We start from the raw sequence: 22,658 nt of genomic DNA on the forward strand, positions 1-22,658 counted from the left end.
CTTACTCTCACACTCTGTGCTGTATATATATATCGTTGCTGTCGGGCAGAAACCTTGTATCTCCAAGTTTCAAATATGTACATTTTTTCGTGAAGTAAAGCCCTGCTTCATCAACAAGGCCGTCGCACAAAAGTAGTGAAAACAGAAGATCTACAAGCACACAACGCCTCGCGTTGTGTGCTTGTAGATCGGCTGTTTTCACTAGTTTAAATCATTTTTAAAATGATAAGTGCAAAACCAACGGTTTTGGACATACAAGGTTTCCACCCGACAACGACGATATAGTATACAGATACAGTATACTCTCTGGGGGCAGTACATTACCTAATGGGCTTGCTAAAATAGGCCTCCTGAATACAGGGTTACGTTCTGTTGTTCTTACTGAGGGAAGAGTGCTGTGTCAGAGCTGGCTCATACTTCCCCCTTCACTTCCCCCCCACGCTTCTCGTAGGCAGAATTACGTGAGAGCTCCATCTCTCTTTAACTCTCACTCCCTTGCACACGCACGCACGCACGCACGCACGCACGCACGCACGCACGCACGCACGCACGCACGCACGCACGCACGCACGCACGCACACACACACACACACACACACACACACACACACACACACACAGAGTGAAATACCAGTAGCCTCAGTCCTCTCAGACCTATAATAAGATGGATGCTACCGTAGAAGAAGGCAAGGCCACTACAGTAATTCATTCATTCATTCTAACCACTAGTCCTGAGATCTGCCTGGGCTGTTAGTTTTTGTGGTCTAGACTAGAGTAATCTCTCAAGAACAGACTCTCTGAAAGGAACTTTTTCTTTTGACGATGGCTAGCCAGATTGAGACTAGAGTAACTGCAGGCTGACCTGAAAATAAAAAAATATATTTTGGAAACATTTGAACAAAGATCTTGTAAGAGGATCCCTGGCACAGCATATTTTCAGATAGTGTTCTGCAACCGAATACATTATATTCATTTGTGGGTCCTTGACATTAAAAAGTTTGATAGCCACTGTCTCTCCGAGGAATCAGTACCCCTAACGCATTCTAAACTATCTATTCCTGGACATTAATACAGTATATAGCTCTAAAAATGTTTAGACACTCTCCTTCAGTTGAACTTGGATGCTTTGGATTAGGGCAGGGCATTTAACTGAAAATATATTGAAACCGACATTTAGAACCTCTAACTGGCTCAATGTTGCTCATCATGTAGACTAATCAAATAATCGAGGATCAGGTTTTGATAATATATTTTTCATTTATCAACATGAAAAAAATCGAATACGTTTTTGTACGTCTGACTGCTTTAGCCCTGTATTATACTTCACTGTACTACAGAAATATTGTGTTAGTTTGTTTAATATCTTTTTGAAGCTTAACCGTGAAATGTTTGGTATTTTTTGCACTCTGCGCTTCTCCAAAGCATTAATATTTGTTCTACCATTAAATCTGATCTAAATTGATTGGTAAGGAACTCTGTTTGGCTCCTCCCCAAAGATTGGACTAGGTCTGCTAGTACAGTATTTAGCTCACGCTCATCAAATCTCTTGGCCAAAAATGTCCATACGTTATGAGCTTGTAGATCTGCTATGCCCCCCTTCCCTCAAACAATGATATGCTCTGTGGCCAAAGTGGCTGATTTCCAGTTTTCAGACACCAGGGTCTTTTGTTTAGATTCTGAATTTCCCCTCCTCACTCCCCACCCGCATCTTCAAAGGAGTCCAGTAACTCTGAATAGTCTAGGGTTGAATGTGTATGAACTTTTGACCCAGGACTCAGGAGTTTGTACAAATATTTGTAATTTGTAAATAACATTGATTTTGTGAAATGCAAAAGCATTACACTGATTACTGTTAAAAATGAAACCACCCACAAACCGTATATTCAATTAACTATATTTCTGCTGTTTAAAATCATAATTTTAGTTGATGGCTTTTTTTGCTGCCCTTGACAACACCAACGGCCAAGTGGTCTTGCATCTAAAATGACAAAATTCCAGGCCTGTCTTGTACGCGCTCAATGACCGAGCCTTATTCATTATACCGAACTCCACCGAACTAGCTCACTGTCTCTTTAAGATCCGTGTTGGTGTTGCACTCACTGTTGTGACGCTGAGATCCAGAGGAGAAAAAGAAATGGGTCACATAGTCATAGGTGAAGCCACCCCTAGGGAAGGGGCCATGATGCCAATAAGGAAGACTCTGTCAACATTGCATTGCATCGCTGGATCATGTGCATGTTTAGGGTCAAGGATGCATGGAGTCTGTGCAGAGCTGTGAAGGAGCAATGAGCAATGTGACATAACATAGCTCACTGCCTCCTGACAGACACTAAAGCCTGGTTTATATGCACAGTAGTTGCTCTTCGACTGATAATAGCCAAACTACAAGCTCACAACCCGTTGCAGTGCGGCGGGCCGTGAGCTTGTAGATCAGCTATTGTGCACTGATGTAACGTTAATGTCATTATGGCCAGCTTGAAGGACACTTAATTGGGAAACACCCTTGTATGCCGTGGGTCTACTGCAAGTGTGTGTGTGTGTGTGTGTGTGTGTGTGTGTGTGTGTGTGTGTGTGTGTGTGTGTGTGTGTGTGTGTGTGTGTGTGTGTGTTGTGTGTGTTACAGTATGTGTTCATGCATGCACTATCCCTCTGTGTTTGTGCGTTTCTGTGCTTTGTTGTCTCCAGTGTTTGTCTGTGGTTGTGTGGTTTTCTGTGTGTTAAGCTGGTTGACACAGCTGGTCATAGTGTGTTTATTCTGGCCCCTGTTTCTTATGTCAGACTGGTTTGTGTGTGGGCGGCACGGGCACGCATGCCACCCATGCCACATAAACCTGTGTGGCATGTGTGTGGCACACTAAGCTTTCTACATTTATTATTGTCTCCACCAGCCGAAGGCTGAGGGAGAGTATGTTTTCCCCTCCGTCCGTCCGTCCGTCCGTCCGTCCGTGCGTCCGTCCGTCCGTGCGTGCGTGCGTCCGTCCTCGCAGTTTGTGAGCAGCTAATCTCAGTCACCGTTGGCCCGATCGCTGCCAAACTGAGCACACACACTCCCTGGATGCCAATCTAGAACCTCTGCCCCACATTTTTCAAATCAGCCTCATGGTGGCGCTATAACAGGCCGATTTGTGTGGCCTGGTTGTTACCAGCTAATCTCCGGCGCCGTTGGCCCGATCGCTGCCAAACTGAGCACACACACTCCCTGGATGCTAATTCAGAACCTCTGCCCCACATTTTTTAAATCAGCCTCATGGTGGCGCTATAACAGGCCGATTTGTGTGGCCTGGTGGAGACCTGTGCTCGGAAGAGCACTGCTTCTAGTTAATTGTATTTTTTAAGATTATTTTTAACCAGTTTGCGCTTTATTTAGACAGGACCAACCTGCAGCCAGTTGGAATCAAACCAGAGTCATCAGCTGATGACACTGACATTATCCATTTTTTTTTTATATAAATGCACACTGAAGAAAGATACATTATGGAATGGTGTGAGACAACCATGTGTACACTCCCAGAGTTAAATCAACAATTAAGTCCAAAAGCCACCTCACGACCTCTAGCAGGAAAAGGATGATAGGGGCAAAGAAGTGGAAACAGGTCAGCAATGAAAGGGGAAACGAATGACGGATATCCCACCCTCACACTGTAAAATCCGGAGTGTTATTTTATCTTGTGTCTTCTAAGAAGTTAATTTGTTCATGGACAACCTTGCATCTTTGAAACATACTATTTACAATGTATTCATTTGGCGGACGCTCTGGTCCAGAGCAAAGATTGGAGTGATAATGTGTTCAAAAGGTTGTTGCTCTTATGAAGGCTACATGACAGGCATTTTAGTTGAAATGTTTCCCCTGTCCACACAGTAGTTCAAGGACTACATTAGGCCATAACTCTGAGAGTGTACAAAATGGACCCAGGTCCATTTGGCTTCATTTGTTCTCTCAGAGTTACAGACCTGTATAAGGGTCTATTTGGTTCCTCCTGACTATCAATAATTTAGCTGGGGACCCCCTCACTTTGAGAACCACTGTCCTACAGTATAGCAATGGGAGGGGCTGGAAATGGAACGGTACTGAATCAGGGAGTCACCATTTGTGAAAGACATTGTCACTGTCGGGCAGAAACCTTGTATCTCCAATTTTCAAATTTGTGTGCAAAGCCCTGCTTCATCATACAAGATTGTCGCACAAAACGAGTAAAATATTGCGAGGCGTTGTGTGCCTCGCAGTACTAGTGGAAATACAGCAAGGCGCTGTGTGCTTGTAGATGGCTATTTTCACTAGTTTAAATCATTTTTAAAATGATAAATACAAAACGACATACAGGTTTCCCACCCGACAACGATGACGTCCACGTTCTATTTCAAGATCCTGTGTGTCTCCCTCAGGAGAGCAGTCTCAAAGACACTGTCTGACTCGATCATGGCTGTGTCTAGAATTGTGGTTCTCAACCCTTTTCATGCCGAGGACCCCCAAAGGATCCCCGTCTGATAATATTTTGTGCCAGGGATCCCCATGCAAGATTTGCGTTGTTAAAATATAATATATTGTGATGTTAATATTGAGTTATTGAAGATGTTTTGAATATAGCCTATGATGTTACATTTATAAATGTTCCTGGGGACCCCTTGGAAACACCTTGGGGTCCACTTGGAGAACCACTGGTAGAATACTTTCACACATATTATTCCTCTAAAAATGTTCTGTCTGTTTGTCTGACTGGCACACACACGCATGCACGCACGCACGCACGCACGCACGCACGCACAAACGCACACGCACGCACGCACGCACGCACGCACGCACGCACGCACGCACGCACGCACGCACGCACGCACGCACGCACGCACGCACGCACGCACGCACGCACACACACACACACACACACACACACACACACACACACAGTGATCCAGATCAGATCAGATAAATGGAACAAATCCCTCTGCTTGTTTAAATGCCCTTCCTAGTCTCCACAACATCCTTTTTCATTCAAGTCCTCTTTAATCTGTCATAATCTACCAGCGTTTCTGTAGCCCCAGGTTTTATCCTGCTGTGACGGGCTTAGTGCTTTACAACTGGATGTTAAGCAGCAATTCACCCTAAATGGATTTATTCTAATACTACAGCCAGATGACCAGTACACAGATCAAGCTAATATCAGCGCCATGGCACAAACATAGCCGTTAATCCCCGGTCGAGAGTGGATAGGATTATTCTCTTCGGACTGTGGCATTATCATGACATAGAGGCCGTTTTGAACTGGGAAATTCTGCTTTTCAAACAAATCGTGTGCGTAACGTTTTTCATGGCTCATAAATCCCTTTTAAAATCACGATAAAAAGCGTGTTCAGTAATCAGTATCTTCGAAGTTCTGTAGGATTGGTATGTTGTGTCTTTGCTATACTGTAGCACACACACACAGACACAGACACAGACACACAGACACAGACACAGACACACACAAAAATCGGTTGACTATACGATAGAGATCAAATGTCTTTACACTGATGGAAATATAAGCGCATGTAAACAATACATGCAAATACACTGACGTTGCTAAAAAGCATTACATTACGCTGATGTTGCTAGAATATTTACTGTTTCTATGCAAGGTTTGTTGACTTATTATTACTTAAATGAAACACAGACTTAAAACACCACATGCACAATATAATCCTTAGTGTTAATTTCACTCCGTAGTTTTTACAAATGGAACCAAATGGACCTGTATTTGTACACTCTGTCTCTGTGTACTGTGTGGAAATGGGACTTGAACATTCCTGGAGAGATAGCATACTCCTCTGGGGTAGTCCTAAAATATGGACAATTCTTTTTATATTTTATATAAATACTTCAATATCGATATTGTGACGATGATATTGTATTGTGAATTGTCATTTTTCCAATGTGTCCCGATGCGACGTGCTGAGCCTGTAAATGTGCTATTTTGGAAATGTTTTATCATTTTTGAAAGTATAAATTACAACTTGATCAAACCAGGAAAGATTACAACATCCAAAATCACAGACAATATCTAGTCTCATAACACAATATATAATATCGATATATAGGCCTATCCCAGGCCCCATAAAGGATCACTTGTTACCCATGTTGGTCAACTCAGACCAGGCAGGCGAGCCGACAGGTTTATACCTCTGTGGTTGGAGAGATTAACTCCCTGTTGGAGAATAGACCCACCTGGCCCTGCTGGTTATGTGCGTGTGTATGTGTGTACAGTACATGCTTGTGTATGTGTGTATGTGCTTGTGTGTGCGTGTGTGGGTGCGCGCATGTCCCTGGCGAACGGGTAATTTTGTCCACAAATGTGCTACCTTGGGGTTAGTGTTAGGGAGAGATGCATGGAATAATTTTATACAGTACATACATTTTATTATGTGAGGTGCGTGTGTGCGTGCGTGCGTGCGTGCGTGCGTGTGTGCGTGCCTGCGTGAGTGTGTGTGTGTGTAAGATGCAAGATGTATTGCAATGATGATGAGCATAAAAGGTTGATTCTACAAATATCCAAAACCTGATTTGTATTTCTCTCTCTTTTATTCACAGAGATTATGAATGATGTCATCAAGAAGGTGAAGAAGAAGGGAGAATGGAAGGTAGGAATCCCCCTCAAAATGTCTTTAAAGATCAAGCACAATAAATATAATACAACCTTTCAAGTACTGATCAAAGGACGTTGCATCTTCACCTGAAGAACGTTTTTACGAGTTCATTCAGCTGTAGTTTTGTGGGGCTTTTTCTTGTTGAATAAAGCAATGTTTAAAAGAAGAAAGAACATCTGTGATGAAGGTTAAGGCCCCACTGTGAGACTTAAATAGGAAGTTGGGAACGTTCCTGAATTTGTACCCAAATCCTGTTTTAGTGAAGCTGAGGACATGGTAAACATGATTTTTGTGAGGTTTTTTTTTTACATGATTTTCATATTATGTGTCATCACAGATGTGAAATTGAATCTCAAGTTCTTCCTGGACTACTGAGGAAGAAATGATATGGCTGCTTATATCTATACCTTTATATTTGCCATCACTTATAATACTTCTCCAATACATTATGATATTTGGTAGCTTTTAAGAGCCTAGTCTCTCCACTAGGCCTGATAGCTATTGTTTTGGTACAGCCCGTCTTGTTATGGTACAGCCTGTCCTTGAGGCAGCTACAGTGGCAGAAATACCATACCACTGACATGAGTCTTACATTGTACTTATCCTCATGATATCATTCACATAAAAAGCTTGGGAATATTGTGTGGCTTTTGACAATTGGGTCCCAATATTTAGTTCAGTGACCATGGGGCTAAACTAAACAATTGTTCAGAAGCTGTGTTCAGGCTCACTCTTCCATTGGAATTAATGGACTCGAACCTGCTTCTGGTTTCCTAAAAACGTATCAGCTTACTTCACGCAGATACGGGATATAAAACCGGAGATAGCATTGCCATTTTTGTCTTGGACTGATGTTCGCGTCTGTGATGTCACAGACATGGAAATCACATACAAAATAATACATAAAAAAAAAACACAGAAAAACAACAAAACACACTCAAAAATCATGTTTATTATGGCCTCAACTTCACAATGATCCTGTCTGAAATGGCACCGTATACACTTTAAGAATTGTAATAAAATAAACAACAGATAATTAAAACACAAAGAATATAATGTTGACAGTGTGTAAAGTTTTATATTAATATGCGTGTGTGTTCACAATCGTTAACCGGTGTGTCTCCTGTTTCCAGGCACTCATTGTGGATCAGCTGAGCATGAGAATGCTGTCCTCCTGTTGCAAGATGACAGACATCATGACAGAGGGCATCACCAGTAAGGGATAAGCATTTATCTTTCTTTTATCTTTCATGTTCCAGAGATGACTGAGTGGTATAATAAGGGCCCCCTGGCTCCAAGGGGCCTCCTCTGCTGTACCTTCAATACTTTGTTTCCTTACTTAACTGCTGTCTGTCCCAAATATGGGTGACCATAGCTGAGTGGTTAGGGAGCCTGCCTGGGGAACCAGTTCCCCTGGTTGTCCCCGGTTCGATTCCCGGTCAGGCAGCAATGTGTCAATGCGTCCCTGAGCAAGACCTTAACCCATAATTGCTCCCCGAGCGCCGTATATGGCTGCTCACTGCTCCTAGTTGTTATAGGATGGGTAAAATGCAGAGAACAAATTTCACGTATGTGCAAATGTACTGTGATAAACAGTCCCGAAGGCGTGGGGCCATATTATTATTATTATATTATAAATAATAAATAAGACACGCCCAGGAGCGTGACGAATAAAATATCTGAATATCTTGTGTCGGTGAATATTTAACATCAAACTATTCATATTGACTATTTGATGCCTCATACTGTAAGGTTGACGCCTTTATTCACTGTGGCAAAACTACCTAGTTTTGAGGGTCACTTTATCACTGCATAATATTCACGTTCTGTGTGGATGTACTCATGACACAAACAACACACACGAAAATATTTATTTTGTGCAAGTTCATCACAGGAAAAACAGTGGTCCCTGAGTATATTGGGCACCATTTATTTATGTATTTATTTGAAAATGTTATATCTACATGTATTTTACAAATGAGAGCAGACAGTAGAGCTGACACAGTGTTCATGAATGTGTGTGAGTGGAAATGATCGGATATAGTAGGCGGGATCTAAACTCAGACTGAACGGTAAACAGAAAGCTCTGTTTAAACTGAGCACATACTGCTACTTATCAGTGTGACGTCTATTTGATTGACGAATAGCCAAAACAACACAGTTTACAGTGACCACCCTTCCCCCATCTGATGAGGTTGTCAGGTTGTCTGTTTGATACAATAGCCTAGCTTAATGATGATTAGATTAGTTGATGAATAGCTTGAATAGCTTAGCGTAGAATAGAATCCAACATTGCCCATCCACAGCAGGAAAGTCTTTTTTTGGCCTTACAACCCAACTCTTAGTGATTATTCTATTGATTTATTTTTCCATTAATCAAATAATAGAGACATTAATTTTTTTTATATATTTTTTAAACATATTTGATCAACGAAATGATTAACCACTTAAGCTTTATTTTATGCTTCGTTGCACAATATGGTGTCATGCTAAAATAGTGAAAATAGCGACCTACAAGCTCAGTGACATTAGCCGAACTGCAAGCTCACAGCGTGCGTTGTGAACTATTTTCACAGTTTTCTAATTTTGTGAACCCTAACCCAAAATAGAGATTCATCATTAATCGATTATTTTATGAAATTATCGATTATCAAATGCTTTTTATTATCGATTAAATAGATTTCTTTGATTAACTGTTGCACCCCTACTACTATAAAGAAGATAACATTCTAGAGTGGAAGAGACGCACAGTGTGCTTTGCTTAGAGCTGACAAAGCACTCATTTGTACACATTAGTGTTAAATTAACACTAATGATTTTACTCTGACAGCAAACATTCAGCAACTTCTGCCCATCATTAGGATATAGCAGGTGTGAGTTATTTGGTGCATTCTGCATTACTGAACTTCCAATTCCTTCCTTCCTTCCTTCCTTCCTTCCTTCCTTCCTTCCTTCCTTCCTTCCCACCTCCCTCCTCTCTCTCTTTCTCGGCTAGTTGTGGAGGATATAAACAAACGCAGAGAGCCTCTTCCCACCCTGGAGGCTATTTACCTGATTACACCAACAGAGAAGGTAACACACGCACGCACGCACGCACACACGCACGCACGCACGCACGCACGCACGCACGCACGCACACACACACACACACACACACACGCACACACCTCCATCCTTTTCACGGTGTATATTTAGAGCCGTGTCTCTGGCAACCAGGTCTGTTCTCTTAGCAGCAGGAACCATATGCCACGGTGCTGCTGATGGAGGACGCACACCATTGTTGACTCAACTGAGGCAACACATTCTCCTCTGTTACCATGGTGGCCCCACTCACCCTGTCCTTCTGAGCCACTGTTACTACCAGGGCTGTAGTGATACAGTACTCTTAGAAGTCTGGGGGCAATCTTTTGTCCCCCTTTACACCCAATCTTTACCTATTTGTTTTATGTTTAGGACCTGTTTACCACAACTACCAGGGTTGCATTTTCTGGGAGGGATGGGTGGGGGATTCCACGCGTCTGAATTTGATATCTAAAACACATTAAACCTATTTTGGGAAAATGTTTTCAAAATTTGTCAAAATATGCATAGTGAAAATAACAGATCTACAAGGCAAGCTCACAGCACATGGTGATGCTTTGTGAGCTTGTAGATTATAGGCGATTTTAGCTATTTTAACAAAGACATTTAAAGAGCTTAAAGCTGCACATAGGGCATGTTAAATTCTCCTCTTCTACTGGTCTCCTGCAGAAGTCCTGAACTTGTTAGTACCATTGAGCTAATAGAGCCTGTTTGCTTGCTCAGGGGATGAATTAAATCTTGAATTTGTGTCAGATCCTGTGTCTAGGTAGTGGTATCAGTCATTATGAAGTGTTTGGCCCTGGTTGGCCTAGCTCAGACCTACTCTAGATTGAATACTTTTTAGAACCACGTTTAGTACCACTTTCACACCACTCTACCCAGGTCCTTGTAGTGGAAAACCTGACACAAGTGGGGGTGTGGAGTGGTGTGGTGTCCGGCCATGTCAGTGGAAAAGGGGCTTTAGTGTGGTTGCTATAGGCAACACACTATTGTTCCAGGTCCGAGAACCTTCAGCCAGCTAAAGTAAACCTGTTTATTTTTGTTCATTTTCTGTCCCCTTTCTGATTGGACAATATAATGTCCAATCAGACAGGAGCGACATTACATGTAATATAAATGGCATTGGCAAGGCAGAATTCATCAAGAACAGAACTGTCTAGTATAAACCCATGCATTAGAAATGTGCAAATGGCTATGAAGAATTCAGGACAGAATTCATTTCCCAGCCGATTCCTTGTGGCTCGCGTCAGTGCAGAATTACACCTTTCTAATTGTATGTGTCTGTGCTCTCTCTCCTCAGTCCGTGCACACCCTGATTGGAGACTTCAAAGACCCTCATTCAGCAAAATACAAGGCGGCCCACGTCTTCTTCACTGACTGTGAGTATGGCTGAGAGAAAAGGTCACCAAAAACTAGTCTTTGATGAAGTACTGTTCAAATAGTTGAAAAGACTATGGTTACAGAGAAAAGTCAACTGGAATGGTGTTAGCATGTTGACAGACAAGCTCTGGAATCCGCTTCTGTGGTAGTTCTCATTACAATAGGGGTCAACAGGACACGGACACACACACACACACACACACGCACACGCACACGCACACGCACACGCACACACGCACACACGCACACGCACAGTCGCACACGCACACGCACACGCACACGCACACTGTACATTTTGACAGCAAATTCAACAACAACAACAAGTCAACTTGTTTGTAGCTGTGACTGTTTGACAGCAGATGTCTCTCTCTCTCTCTCCCTCTCTCCAGCTTGCCCTGACCCCTTGTTCAACGAGCTGGTGAAGAGCCGCGCCTCCAAGACCATCAAGACTCTGACTGAGATCAACATCGCCTTCTTGCCCTATGAGTCACAGGTACAACATGACACCAAGTACTGTACACACTGGAATGCATGGCTGTTACTTCAATACTTCAATGCTATAGAGTTATAGGGATTTGTAAAGGAAGTATTCGCACGTCCACTTAATTTGGTTGCAGGTGCGTTGGACAGTGAAAACTGTTCATGAAAATATTTTCATGAACAAAATATCCCGCACAGGCGACACTGCTCTTTGCTCCGTAGACTCTTGTTTTATTCAAAATGACAGAGGTTTCGGTCCCTCTGGACCTTCATCAAGAGTGCCTTAACATAAAGGGCTGTAATGTATGGGGCTGAAAACAAAGAATTCTGTTTGGGTGTTTGTTTGTGTGGCTATGCTGCTTCACAGCAGCTCAACTGATGAATACAAAAAATGTAAAGACCAAGCAAAAGAAAGGAAAACAAACAAGCTACAGTAGGTGTATATCATCAACTGACCATTCTCCAGGCAGCATCAATGTTAATTCAAGCCCAATTTTAGACTCCGTCCGACAGTGTCCCGACAGTGTGACACATTGTGAGCTTGTAGATCTGATATTTTCAAAAGATCCTGTAATGGGACATCCTGCATAATGAGTACTTACGTTTGGTACTGCAAGTACATTTTGATGCCAATACTTTTGTACTTTGACTCAAGTACATTTTGAATTCCGGACTTTTACTTTTACAGAGTTACATCACAGTACTGATACTTTTACTTAAATAAAACATTTGAGTACTTTTTCCACCACTGGGGACCAAAGGGTTGATGTGGTTAAACGGACACATCAGGCTTTATACTCTCTGTCTTGCCCAATGACCATGAGATGGAATGTGGCCGCTTGTTGTTTCTGTTGGCGTAATCACTGTCAATGAAAATGAATCACCAGACCAAGCAGGAGCATCCAGCGATAGAGAGATATAAGTAAGTAAACGGTAGGATGAAGGAGCTACTGATACCAGGAAGGACGTGGACTGAAATAGCATCGCTAACGATGCTGATAACAAAACAAAAACAGCTTACAAAGGACAGGGACGAGAGGGAGGTATAGATGAAAGAGATTATACCTGCAGGTACGCGCACACATGCATGCACAGGTTGGGCGTAACCATGCATTTTTACAATATATTGAAAAAAAAAATAATAATAATACCAATCTGCCCGCCAATATACAGTAGAAAATATGTTACTTTTATCCTTTAATTAACGCTGTCAACTTTCTCTTATTACCTTATTATAATTTAATCTACAGTAGTTATGTCCCAATGCTGCCCCAAGCAGATATATCTATTTAGCCATTTATTCACCACCTTGTGTGTCCTATTCTTGAATCTTTGATGCGTGTATCAAACTAAAATGGTCTTCAAGGTCGGTAATTGTTCTTTCGGTAAAACCCAAACAAGATTACTGCACGTCTTTCGCGATTAAAAGATGGAACGTCTCTACCGACGGAGCTAAAGCTATACCCAGACATTTGTCCTCCCCAATGTCTATACATGCGTACGTACGCCCTTGCATGCATGGGTGCACCGGGCACATACAATACAGTAGGCTGATCAGCTGTTCCAGACGTCACATCGTCCTTTACTCTGGTTGTTCTTTCCCTCCCTCCCTCCCTCCCTCCCTCCCTTCTTCACATCCTCTCTTTCTCTGTCCCTCCAGCTATGAAATAGGCCTCCCATTCCCACCCTGCTTGTCTATACCTCTCTTTTCAGGGTGCCTCAGGTCCTGCAAACAGTTGCACTGAATCCCTTGTTTAGCATTTAAGCCCTATTTTATACTTACTTACACTCACTAAAATGTTGCTGAAACTTGCTGAAACATTATAGTCACCTTGCTCTCTATACGGCATATTCTTTTTTGGTCCGTCCTATAATGGGAGACTGTCCAAGGACACATAATGTTAAACCATGTGATCTAAGCAGAATAGACTTCTAGGAAGCTGGCCAAGCTGGCCTGGGAGAACGATCTTGAGACTAGATAAGTGTTATTCGCTCAAATTATGATAAACGAATTTGACCTCCAATATAGATTTATATATCTATTTTTAAAGTGAACAACTGAACATTTTTAACTAAAATCTTTGTACTGGGGGTCCGTTGAACAAACCATTTTGAAATATAATTTTGGAGGTCCTTACATGAAAAGGTTTGACGATCACTGATATACAGTAGCACTAGCAACATACATATTTCAGAAAACTGTTAGGATTTTGAAGACATTTTTTTTTAATCGGTCCTCAGGTCTTAATGGGTTGACCCTCCCCTGCTATGACCCTCCTTTCTCTCTCTTTTTCACCGTGGCCTTCCTTAATCAGTGGAACGTAGAATCCAACCACAGGAGTAATCTCACCACAGGGCTTGTGTGGTTTAACAAACGTCCGTATCCTGCCAATCACAGCGCAAGAATGGTCTGGTGTTGATACACCATAAAACATGACCACGGTCTTAAGAGCGCAAGTTCAATCGAACAAACTAAATAGTGTCATATAGTCAGAAGAATACGTTAAAAATAAAATCACTAATGCGTCCAACAGCGGCAGAGATACAGTAGTAAATCACTAACTTCTATTGGGATTATCAGGTATTCCGTGAGGGACTAATCTTTGTCAAGTAGTACATGAATCACACCAAAATGTATGTCATGATTGGAATACGCTTTGAATATTAATTTCACCCAGCATCGAGGATATGAGAGTCCAGCTGCAGTGCGCCCTGGAGACATGTCAGTACGCTGCTGTTTTTGCAAAATGATAATCCTCTCGTCTACGCGCAAGTATGCAGTAGGTCTTAATAGAGCCAGATCTGCCATTGTCGAGATATCTGAGGGACTGTTAAAGCTCCTGTTTACATCGCGGACTGATCAAGCATCTAACCTAATTTGATTGTTTCTAATTCCTACATTTTAAATGCTTGTAATTTTGTCACCTGTTCACCCTGTATTTGTAACTGACTATGTATGTTAGGGATATGTAGATGTATTTGTAACTGACTATGTATGTTAGGGATATGTAGATGTATTGGTAACTGACTATGTATGTTAGGGATATGTAGATGTATTCGTAACTGACTATGTTTGTTAGGGATATGTAGATGTATTTGTAACTGACTATGTATGTTAGGGATATGTAGATGTATTTGTAACTGACTATGTTTGTTAGGGATATGTAGATGTATTTGTAACTGACTATGTATGTTAGGGATATGTAGATGTATTTGTAACTGACTATGTATGTTAGGGATATGTAGATGTATTGGTAACTGACTATGTATGTTAGGGATATGTAGATGTATTCGTAACTGACTATGTATGTTAGGGATATGTAGATGTATTCGTAACTGACTATGTATGTTAGGGATATGTAGATGTATTTGTAACTGACTATGTATGTTAGGGATATGTAGATGTATTTAGATTAATGTTAGGTTACATCAACAAGGCTGCTGCAAACGTTTAGAAGCCTGTCAGACAGTCAGACTATGCTGCACTGCAGGTCTGCTACGATGACAAAGATTTGTGTGTGCGTGCTGAGACCTGACGTGAGTTTTGAGCATTGGCTACACTCACGACCAAATTGACGACAGATTGATAAATGCCGACCGTTGCGCTGAGATGACCTCATGCCCATTTCTTTTGATTTACACTAGTTTGATAAATGAGGGCCATTATGTTGATGGTCTCCTGCTTTCCTTCTCACTTCCTCTATCCCATGGGTCTTCAACAGGGGGTCCGGGACAACTAGGGGGTCCTCAGAGTTACTACAGGGGGTCCTCCAAATCGTTGAATGATAGAACGTTTTATTTCTTCTCTTTTATATTAACCACTTGAACTCTAGTGTCCATATTCTGAGAACTTTAGCCAAAAATAGCAGATTTTCAGCAAAGAGCTTTGGTGTAGAGGGGAAAAAGAGCAGACTAAGTACAGAGTGAAAGGTCAAGGTTATAAAGTATTGACGGTTCAAGTGGTTAAATATCTGAAAACACAAATTGACATGAATCCAAAATAAACTGATGATTGTGCTGTCAAACGATGAAACTATATGGGATCTATGATAAGGTTGTGGGGGTTCCTGCTTCATCTCTCTCTCAACTAAGGGGTCCTTGGGCTGAAAACGTTGAAGACCCCTGCTCTATCCTCCACACCTCGTTGTGTCTCTCATCATCTCTCCCCAATGTCTTCCCTCGCTGTTGAGGATGCCGTCTGACCCACAATGCCTTTCTCCCCCCGTCTACAATGATTAATTCAGACTCAGAGGTTTATGCTGCGGGCCAAAGTGCTGGCTCATGAGCCCGCCCACAGACCCATAGCCCCTTCCCCTAATTGGATGAGTCAGAATCCACACAGCAAACGGCAGCCAATGGGGAACACCGCAAACAGGGGACGCATCTGCAGGAGGGTTGTCACGTGACCGTGGACAGATGGAGGTGGGAGGGGGGGGGGGGGGGGGGGGGGGTTGTGTGTGATGCAGGAGGAGACGAGGCGGTAGAGAACAGAGGAGTGGACGAGAAGGGAGGAGAGGCGATAAATATAGAGAATAGAGAAAGGGAGAGACAGAGCGAGAGGAGAGAAGGGGAGGGGTTGAGGCAATAAAATGCGCGATGAGAGGAATATTAAACGTAGGGCAGGAGAACAGGACCTGAGAATGGTAGACAGATGGTGACGATAATAGCCGCAAATAGCCGACATACAAGTTCACAGCGTGACGCGTCGTGAGCTTATACATCAGCTTTTTCCGGTGTGAGACGCCGGTGCGCAATGCAGTAAACCAGCCTTAACGGGGAGAATAACAATGTTTAATGCTTTATCACATACTGTACCCAGTCTTTATTTGCCCTTGCCGAGAGCAGTGATGAAAAAAGGACAGAGTGGCTCAAGCTAAGGTGCCACCGCACACTTGTATGTCACCACGGGCGACCTCGCTGCAGAAGGAACTGGACATGTCAAACATGGCCACTACGGCTATTTCCTTGTTGTCTTTGTGACTAAATGAGACTATAGAGCAGTGGTTCTCAAAGTGGATTTCAGGGACTGTCTAGGTTCCCTTATGGGGTCAAAATTGACCCTTGCAAGTCTGTAACTTTGACAGCGTACAAATGGAACCAAATGGACCCTGACGGGTCCATTTGGTTCCATTTGTACACTGTCAAAGTTAAGAGGAGACCTTAACATTTCAAGGTTTGAGAACCACTGCTATAGACTAAACGTGATTAACAAATTGTCACATCCGTTTCATGGGATATCTCTGTTTGCGTGCGTGCGTCCGTGCGTGCGTGCGTGCGTGTGTGCGTGCGTTCGTGCGTGCGTGCGTGCGTGCGTGCGTGCGTGTGTGTGTGTGTGCGTGCGTGCGTGTGTGTGCGTGTGTTCGTGTTCCAGGTGTTCTCTCTGGACAACCCAGATGCCTTCCAGAGTTTCTACAGCCCCCACAAGACTCAGCTGAAGAACCCGGTGATGGAGAGGCTGGCAGAGCAGCTGGCCACCCTGTGTGCCACCCTGAAGGAGTACCCTGCCGTCAGATACAGAGGGTGAGCCAGCACATGGTGGTGTAGTGGGGGTGGGGTGTGCAGGGCACCCACTGGCAGGCAGGCAGGCAGGCAAGCACCCAGGGGTGGCCTTCCCAAACGCATCATCTTTAAAGGGATAGCGTGACATTTAGCAAACGAGTTGTAGTGTGTTATACGGATGATTTGCAGTGGCTGGCTTCCCCAAAAAAGTATATTAGAGGTAAAAATGATACCGTCACTATTTGTAAAGATGGTATTCGTTCAGCCTGTGTGGAGACAAGACGAGAAGAGATTAAATGAAATAAAATGAAACATGAAAGGAGAGGAGATGAGGTGAGTGAGGTGTGAGAAAATGTCATCTTTTAACCTCCAGGCAGTGCAGAATGTACTCTTAGCATATGGTTTACATACTGTAGTAGCGGACAGGTATTTCCTTTATGGATCCCTTTGGTTGCTTTTGCACACTTTTGGAGTTAAATTAACTGATTTGACATTGTAGGAACAAAACCTTAAAAAATGTTCTAGATTGATATTCCTATGCATTTGATGTATTGTTGTTGATGTACTGACATATTATCTTGCTTATTATATTGATGTATTACCTTGCTTATTGTAAGTCCCTTTGGATTAAAAGCATCTGCTAAATGCCTAAACTGTAAACTGTAACACTATCTCAGTGCAAAGCAAATATAGAGGGAAAACAGACTGCCACTCTCACATATTTTAGAAAATATGTCAGTATAACAGCAGCTTGGTTTATGAAAGAATATATATAATGAGGTCAGCAATAAGTTAGGGTTGAGAAACTGGCCCGAGATTTGTTATTTTCTGGAATATCTCATTCTGTCTTGCTTCTCTGTCTGTCTGTCTGTCTGTCTGTCTGTCTGTCTGTCTGTCTGTCTGTCTGTCTGTCTGTCTGTCTGTCTCCGCCAGCGAGTACAAGGATAATGCAACCCTGGCCCAGCTGGTTCAGGACAAACTGGATGCCTACAAGGCAGATGACCCCACCATGGGAGAGGTGAGTCTGGGAGAACTCAAAGTACTACATTTTTCCACTCCATTTGTCACTGCTTAATCTTTTTTTTTTGTCATCTTCTTGTTTTCCATTTTGAGTTTCGGTGCCATCCGATCTACTGTAGCTGAGCTTCAGTTGTTTTTGTTTTGTTATCTTGATACTTTTTCTTTGTTTATCTTAACTACATGAACCCCATAGCGTCCCCATTCTGACAGCGAACATTCCGCAAAAATAGCCGATCTACAAGCTCAGCTATTTTTGACAGATTTGGTGTAGAGAGATTTAGTGGAGAGAGAGATGTTGACAATCTGTGTTGTTCTCTGTCTATTTCTCTGTCCTTGTCTGTCTGTCTGTCTGTCTGTCTGTCTGTCTGTCTATACGGGCAGGGGTGTAGCATAACATTTTGGGCCCTGGGTACAAGGATTCACTGTGGGCCCCCCATGAATGTTCTTCATAGGGGGAGGGGGTTTAACCCATTTAGACTGGGAACGCATTATTACGCGTTTGCAGATGTGAGCTTGTAGATCTGTTATTTTTGAAAAATCGTGAAAATGTGTGCAAGTCCCCATCTCAAAATCCCCCATCTCAAAATACTTAGTTCCAGGGACCCCCCCAGAAGTAAAATTTGAGTTACAAATGTTCGCTTAAAAAAATACATATATTCAAAGATATCCACACATCTTCATGACTTTTCAAAAATAGCAGATCTACAAGCTTGCAGCGCGGCACTCTGTGCCGCGCTGTGAGCTTGTATATATTTTTATATGAGCTTGTATATATTTTTCGATAGCTAAATAATTAAGGCCCCTCCACCTTGGGCCCTAGTAACTCTGTCCCACTTTCCCCCCCCTTGTGATGCCCCTGTATAGTGTATACGGGGTCCGGTTTGTGTGTGTGTGCATACTGTATTATGTATATTTATATTTATATTCTTGCTCTACAGGGTCCAGACAAGGCCCGTTCTCAGCTGATCATCCTGGACAGGGCCTTCGACCCAGCGTCCCCCGTTCTCCATGAGCTGACCTTCCAGGCTATGGGATACGACCTGCTGCCCATCGAAAACGATGTGTACAAGTATGTGTCTGTGATGATGTTTGCACTCTGTTCTACTGCACTGTGCCCGGTTCTGTTCTCTGTTGTTGTTACATTCATTTTCCTCTATTTCTATTGTTCTTTAGATCTTTTATGCCATTATTTGAGGGATAAAACTGTCGGTCAATAGTAAGCCAGGAAAAACTTTGGTGACTTTTATTATTATTATTATTATAATTTTTTTTTTTTTACTTTTGTTTATTGGGTTTTTCAACAAGCATTCATTGTATGAATCAACAAAATGTTTTAACAATGCTTCGTATATCCCCATTATCACAAAAAAACATCTTAATTATATATCATTTACCCCCCCCCCCAAACAAGAAAGAACACTTACAAGAACAATAAGACAAAAAGGAAATAACAACAATAATAATAATAATAAAATAAAATGAACATACAAAACAAAGAGACACCTCAGTCCGCTTAACCATATTAAAATGGACTGCGAGTAAATTCTAACATAATATAGCTATATATATATATATATATATATATATATATATATATATATATATATATATATATAATGTGGTTGTCAACTTCATCAGAGCCTATGAGTCAGTCAAATTGTGTGCATAAATAATTCTCTATTATAGGAGGAGAAGGGAGGTTTGTGAGGATGACTTCATGTTATTGAAATGTCAATTCTGACGACAAGTCTTCATCACAGTTATTTCCAGATCTCTCTGTGTCTCTCAGTGTGTTCGCCACGTTGTCTATCTGGCTGCCTGTCCCTTTACTAAAGTCAGACACTCTTGTCAAGATGAAAACCACTTATCGCATCAATGATATTATATCATTACTTGGCAGTGTGGCTCTGCTCCCGTGATACTACAGAATAATCTGTATTACACTGACATGATAATAGACAGGAATTAAGATACACAGAAATCAAAAGAGCATGATAGAGTACAATATGAACCTGCATTAAATTACATGCTGACATTGTGAAAACCTAAATGCTTCTACAGAAGGACGCTGGGGATGGAGATTGATCAGTGACTGTCACTGAATGAAATCTATTTGATTTGCTTTTTATTATCGACTAAATCGATTACCACTTAAGCTCTCTTGTATACTTTGTTGTGCAACACGGCAAAAATATATATAATAAGGCTGGGACTTTAACTGATTAATTGCGATTAATTAATTACAGAAAATTAACGCGATTAAAAAAATTAACTCATTTTAATCGCACCTAGTTTTTGCACCACAGAACCTTCAATTTCGGGCATACTGATCATAGCGATGCACCAACCAAGAAGAGACAACAAACGCGAAGGGAGAAGTAGCCGATCAGAGCGATTTGCTTGGCCCAGTGGATGCAAAATCTAGATTTAAAAAACTCACTTGTTGATTCACTCATACAACAAAATGTGTTTTACTTGAAAAAAATGCTTCTCAGGTCAAATAACGATGTGCGATTAAAATGCGATTAATTGCGATTAATTAATCACAGAGCCTGTAATTAATTAGATTAAAATGTTTAATCGCATCCCAGCCCTAATATATAATCAATTAGATTGTAAATGGTGCATTTCTATAGCGCCTTTATCCAAGGCACTTTACAATGATTGTGCATTACATTCACACATACACACATTCATGCACACTGATGGAGGAGGAAACCATGCAAGGCACCAACCTGCTCATCGGGAGCAATTAGGTTTTGCTCAAGGACACTTTGACAGTAACTCTGAGGGAGCCTGGGATCTAACTGGGAACCTTCCAGTTGCCAAGTGGCCACTCTACCCCTGAGCCACTGTCCAAGCCAATCCCCAGTGGCTCAGATTGTAACTGTAGTAACTCTAAATTCTTTGTTCTAATTCCTCTGTGTCCCTGTGTTTCAGGTATGACACCAGTGGTATGGGAGACAATCGTGAGAAGGAGGTTCTTCTGCATGAGGACGATGACCTGTGGGTCAACCTCAGACACAAACATATAGCCGAGGTCTCACAGTAAGTAGAACTACATTATTAGACCTTTCTGCTCTGCTGCTCTCTCACTGTTGCCTTGACGAACAAGTTGTTGCCCGCAAGTTACTGAAGACATTTAATTGGGATGCAGCGATGCAATAGCTTTCATTGAATGTCCCCCAAAGGAGCAACAGTGCTAGGAGTTGCGATAAAAGATGGATGTACAGTACCAAACAAAGTATTCTAAGTTTTACTTGAAGAAACCTTTTACGGTTTCTGCCATTTCCATCCGTCTGATGATTCGAAGTATTTTTGGGTTCGGGGAGAAACCAAATTTAGTGAAACTGACACTGTACGTCATACTGTATAACCAACTGACTGCTCTCGTGCACTGTATTCATTCTATTTACTAAAGATGACCAATCAGTAGACATACCGGTAAGTAGTCTCTGTCACAGTTGGACATCTACAGTATGACCTTTCTGTGTGTGTGTGTCATCAGGGAGGTGACCCGCCAGCTGAAAGACTTCTCCGCCAGCAAGAGGATGAACACCGGGGAGAAGGTAAGGTGGAGAGCTTGTAATGGTCAGAGGAATACTTTACCCTAAAATGAAACGCCCAGAGTGTACAAACGTAACCGAATGGAACCTTTACGGGTGATGCCTGGACACAATCTCCATTTTAACCCGTACAGCCCGTTTCTACTAACATTAAGGCCATAGGAATCGGCCATAGAGTATCTGAACTTCGATTCATTTCTTATTTTACGACATCTAGTTTAAAACAACAGCAGGCAGCCTTTAACAACAGTAACAATGGAGTTTGTTCATGACCCTAGTGAGGATTCTCTGACCAATCAGTAGTAGTTAGCAGCGTTTGCACATCAACATTTGGTATTGCCAGCTCCCAGCCCGCTTGGAACCTTGTCAGGCACTAAAAGTTCCTGTTAGAACCTGGTGCAAGATAGCAGGTACTAATGGAAAGGCAGCGCATTGGAAAAGCGACATATAATACATATCTTTTCAGTGTAAATCTAAATCACTCTGTCAACTGTTGCACCTTGAAAGTGTCACAAATACAGTGATAACACTTTCAAGTCACCAAGCTCAAACCATGCGTTGTTTTTCCCACCAGACAACAATGAGGGACCTGTCTCAGATGTTGAAGAAGATGCCGCAATACCAAAAGGAACTCAGCAAGGTAAGTCTGTCCGTGTGTGCGTGCGTGCATGTGCTTGTGTGTGTGTTTTTTTTGTGTGGGTGAGTGTTACTGTTCACTGACGGTGCCTGTCTCTTTGTGTCTCAGTACTCCACTCACCTGCAGCTGGCTGAGGACTGCATGAAGCATTACCAGGGGACCGTTGACAAGTTGTGTCGCGTGGAACAGGTAAAGATTCCAGATTCACTTCATTGACCCCAAGATTACATTGCTTTGGAAGCACTACTACAGTGATAGAATAGGTTTAATGGTGTGATACATGACAACAATAAATAACACAGTCATGCAAACAAACAGTATCCTAAAGCAAAAAAAGAAGATAAAAAAGCGTGTCCTTGCTTTAACTTTAGCTTGTTACT

At 42.2% G+C, this 22,658-nt stretch overlaps 1 protein-coding gene across 1 annotated transcript in view; it reads left to right on the top strand.

Moving 5' to 3' along the window:
* stxbp1a (syntaxin binding protein 1a) overlaps positions 1 to 22,658 on the top strand; it is a gene marked incomplete at its 5' end in the record, with an annotated part of 43,235 nt that overhangs the window by 5,718 nt on the left and 14,859 nt on the right. Inside the window, 12 exons of the mRNA XM_080742443.1 lie at positions 6,560 to 6,609; positions 7,749 to 7,830; positions 9,611 to 9,687; positions 10,997 to 11,075; positions 11,466 to 11,569; positions 16,928 to 17,076; positions 17,989 to 18,073; positions 19,014 to 19,144; positions 21,016 to 21,123; positions 21,584 to 21,644; positions 22,216 to 22,281; positions 22,387 to 22,467. Of these exons, the coding sequence (XP_080598569.1) occupies positions 6,560 to 6,609; positions 7,749 to 7,830; positions 9,611 to 9,687; positions 10,997 to 11,075; positions 11,466 to 11,569; positions 16,928 to 17,076; positions 17,989 to 18,073; positions 19,014 to 19,144; positions 21,016 to 21,123; positions 21,584 to 21,644; positions 22,216 to 22,281; positions 22,387 to 22,467 (1,073 nt within the window). The remainder of the gene's footprint in view (positions 1 to 6,559; positions 6,610 to 7,748; positions 7,831 to 9,610; positions 9,688 to 10,996; positions 11,076 to 11,465; positions 11,570 to 16,927; positions 17,077 to 17,988; positions 18,074 to 19,013; positions 19,145 to 21,015; positions 21,124 to 21,583; positions 21,645 to 22,215; positions 22,282 to 22,386; positions 22,468 to 22,658) is intronic.

The sequence above is a fragment of the Nannobrachium achirus genome (assembly GCF_963921795.1).
Source record: "Nannobrachium achirus genome assembly, chromosome: 15".
Taxonomy (NCBI): Eukaryota; Metazoa; Chordata; class Actinopteri; order Myctophiformes; family Myctophidae; genus Nannobrachium; species Nannobrachium achirus.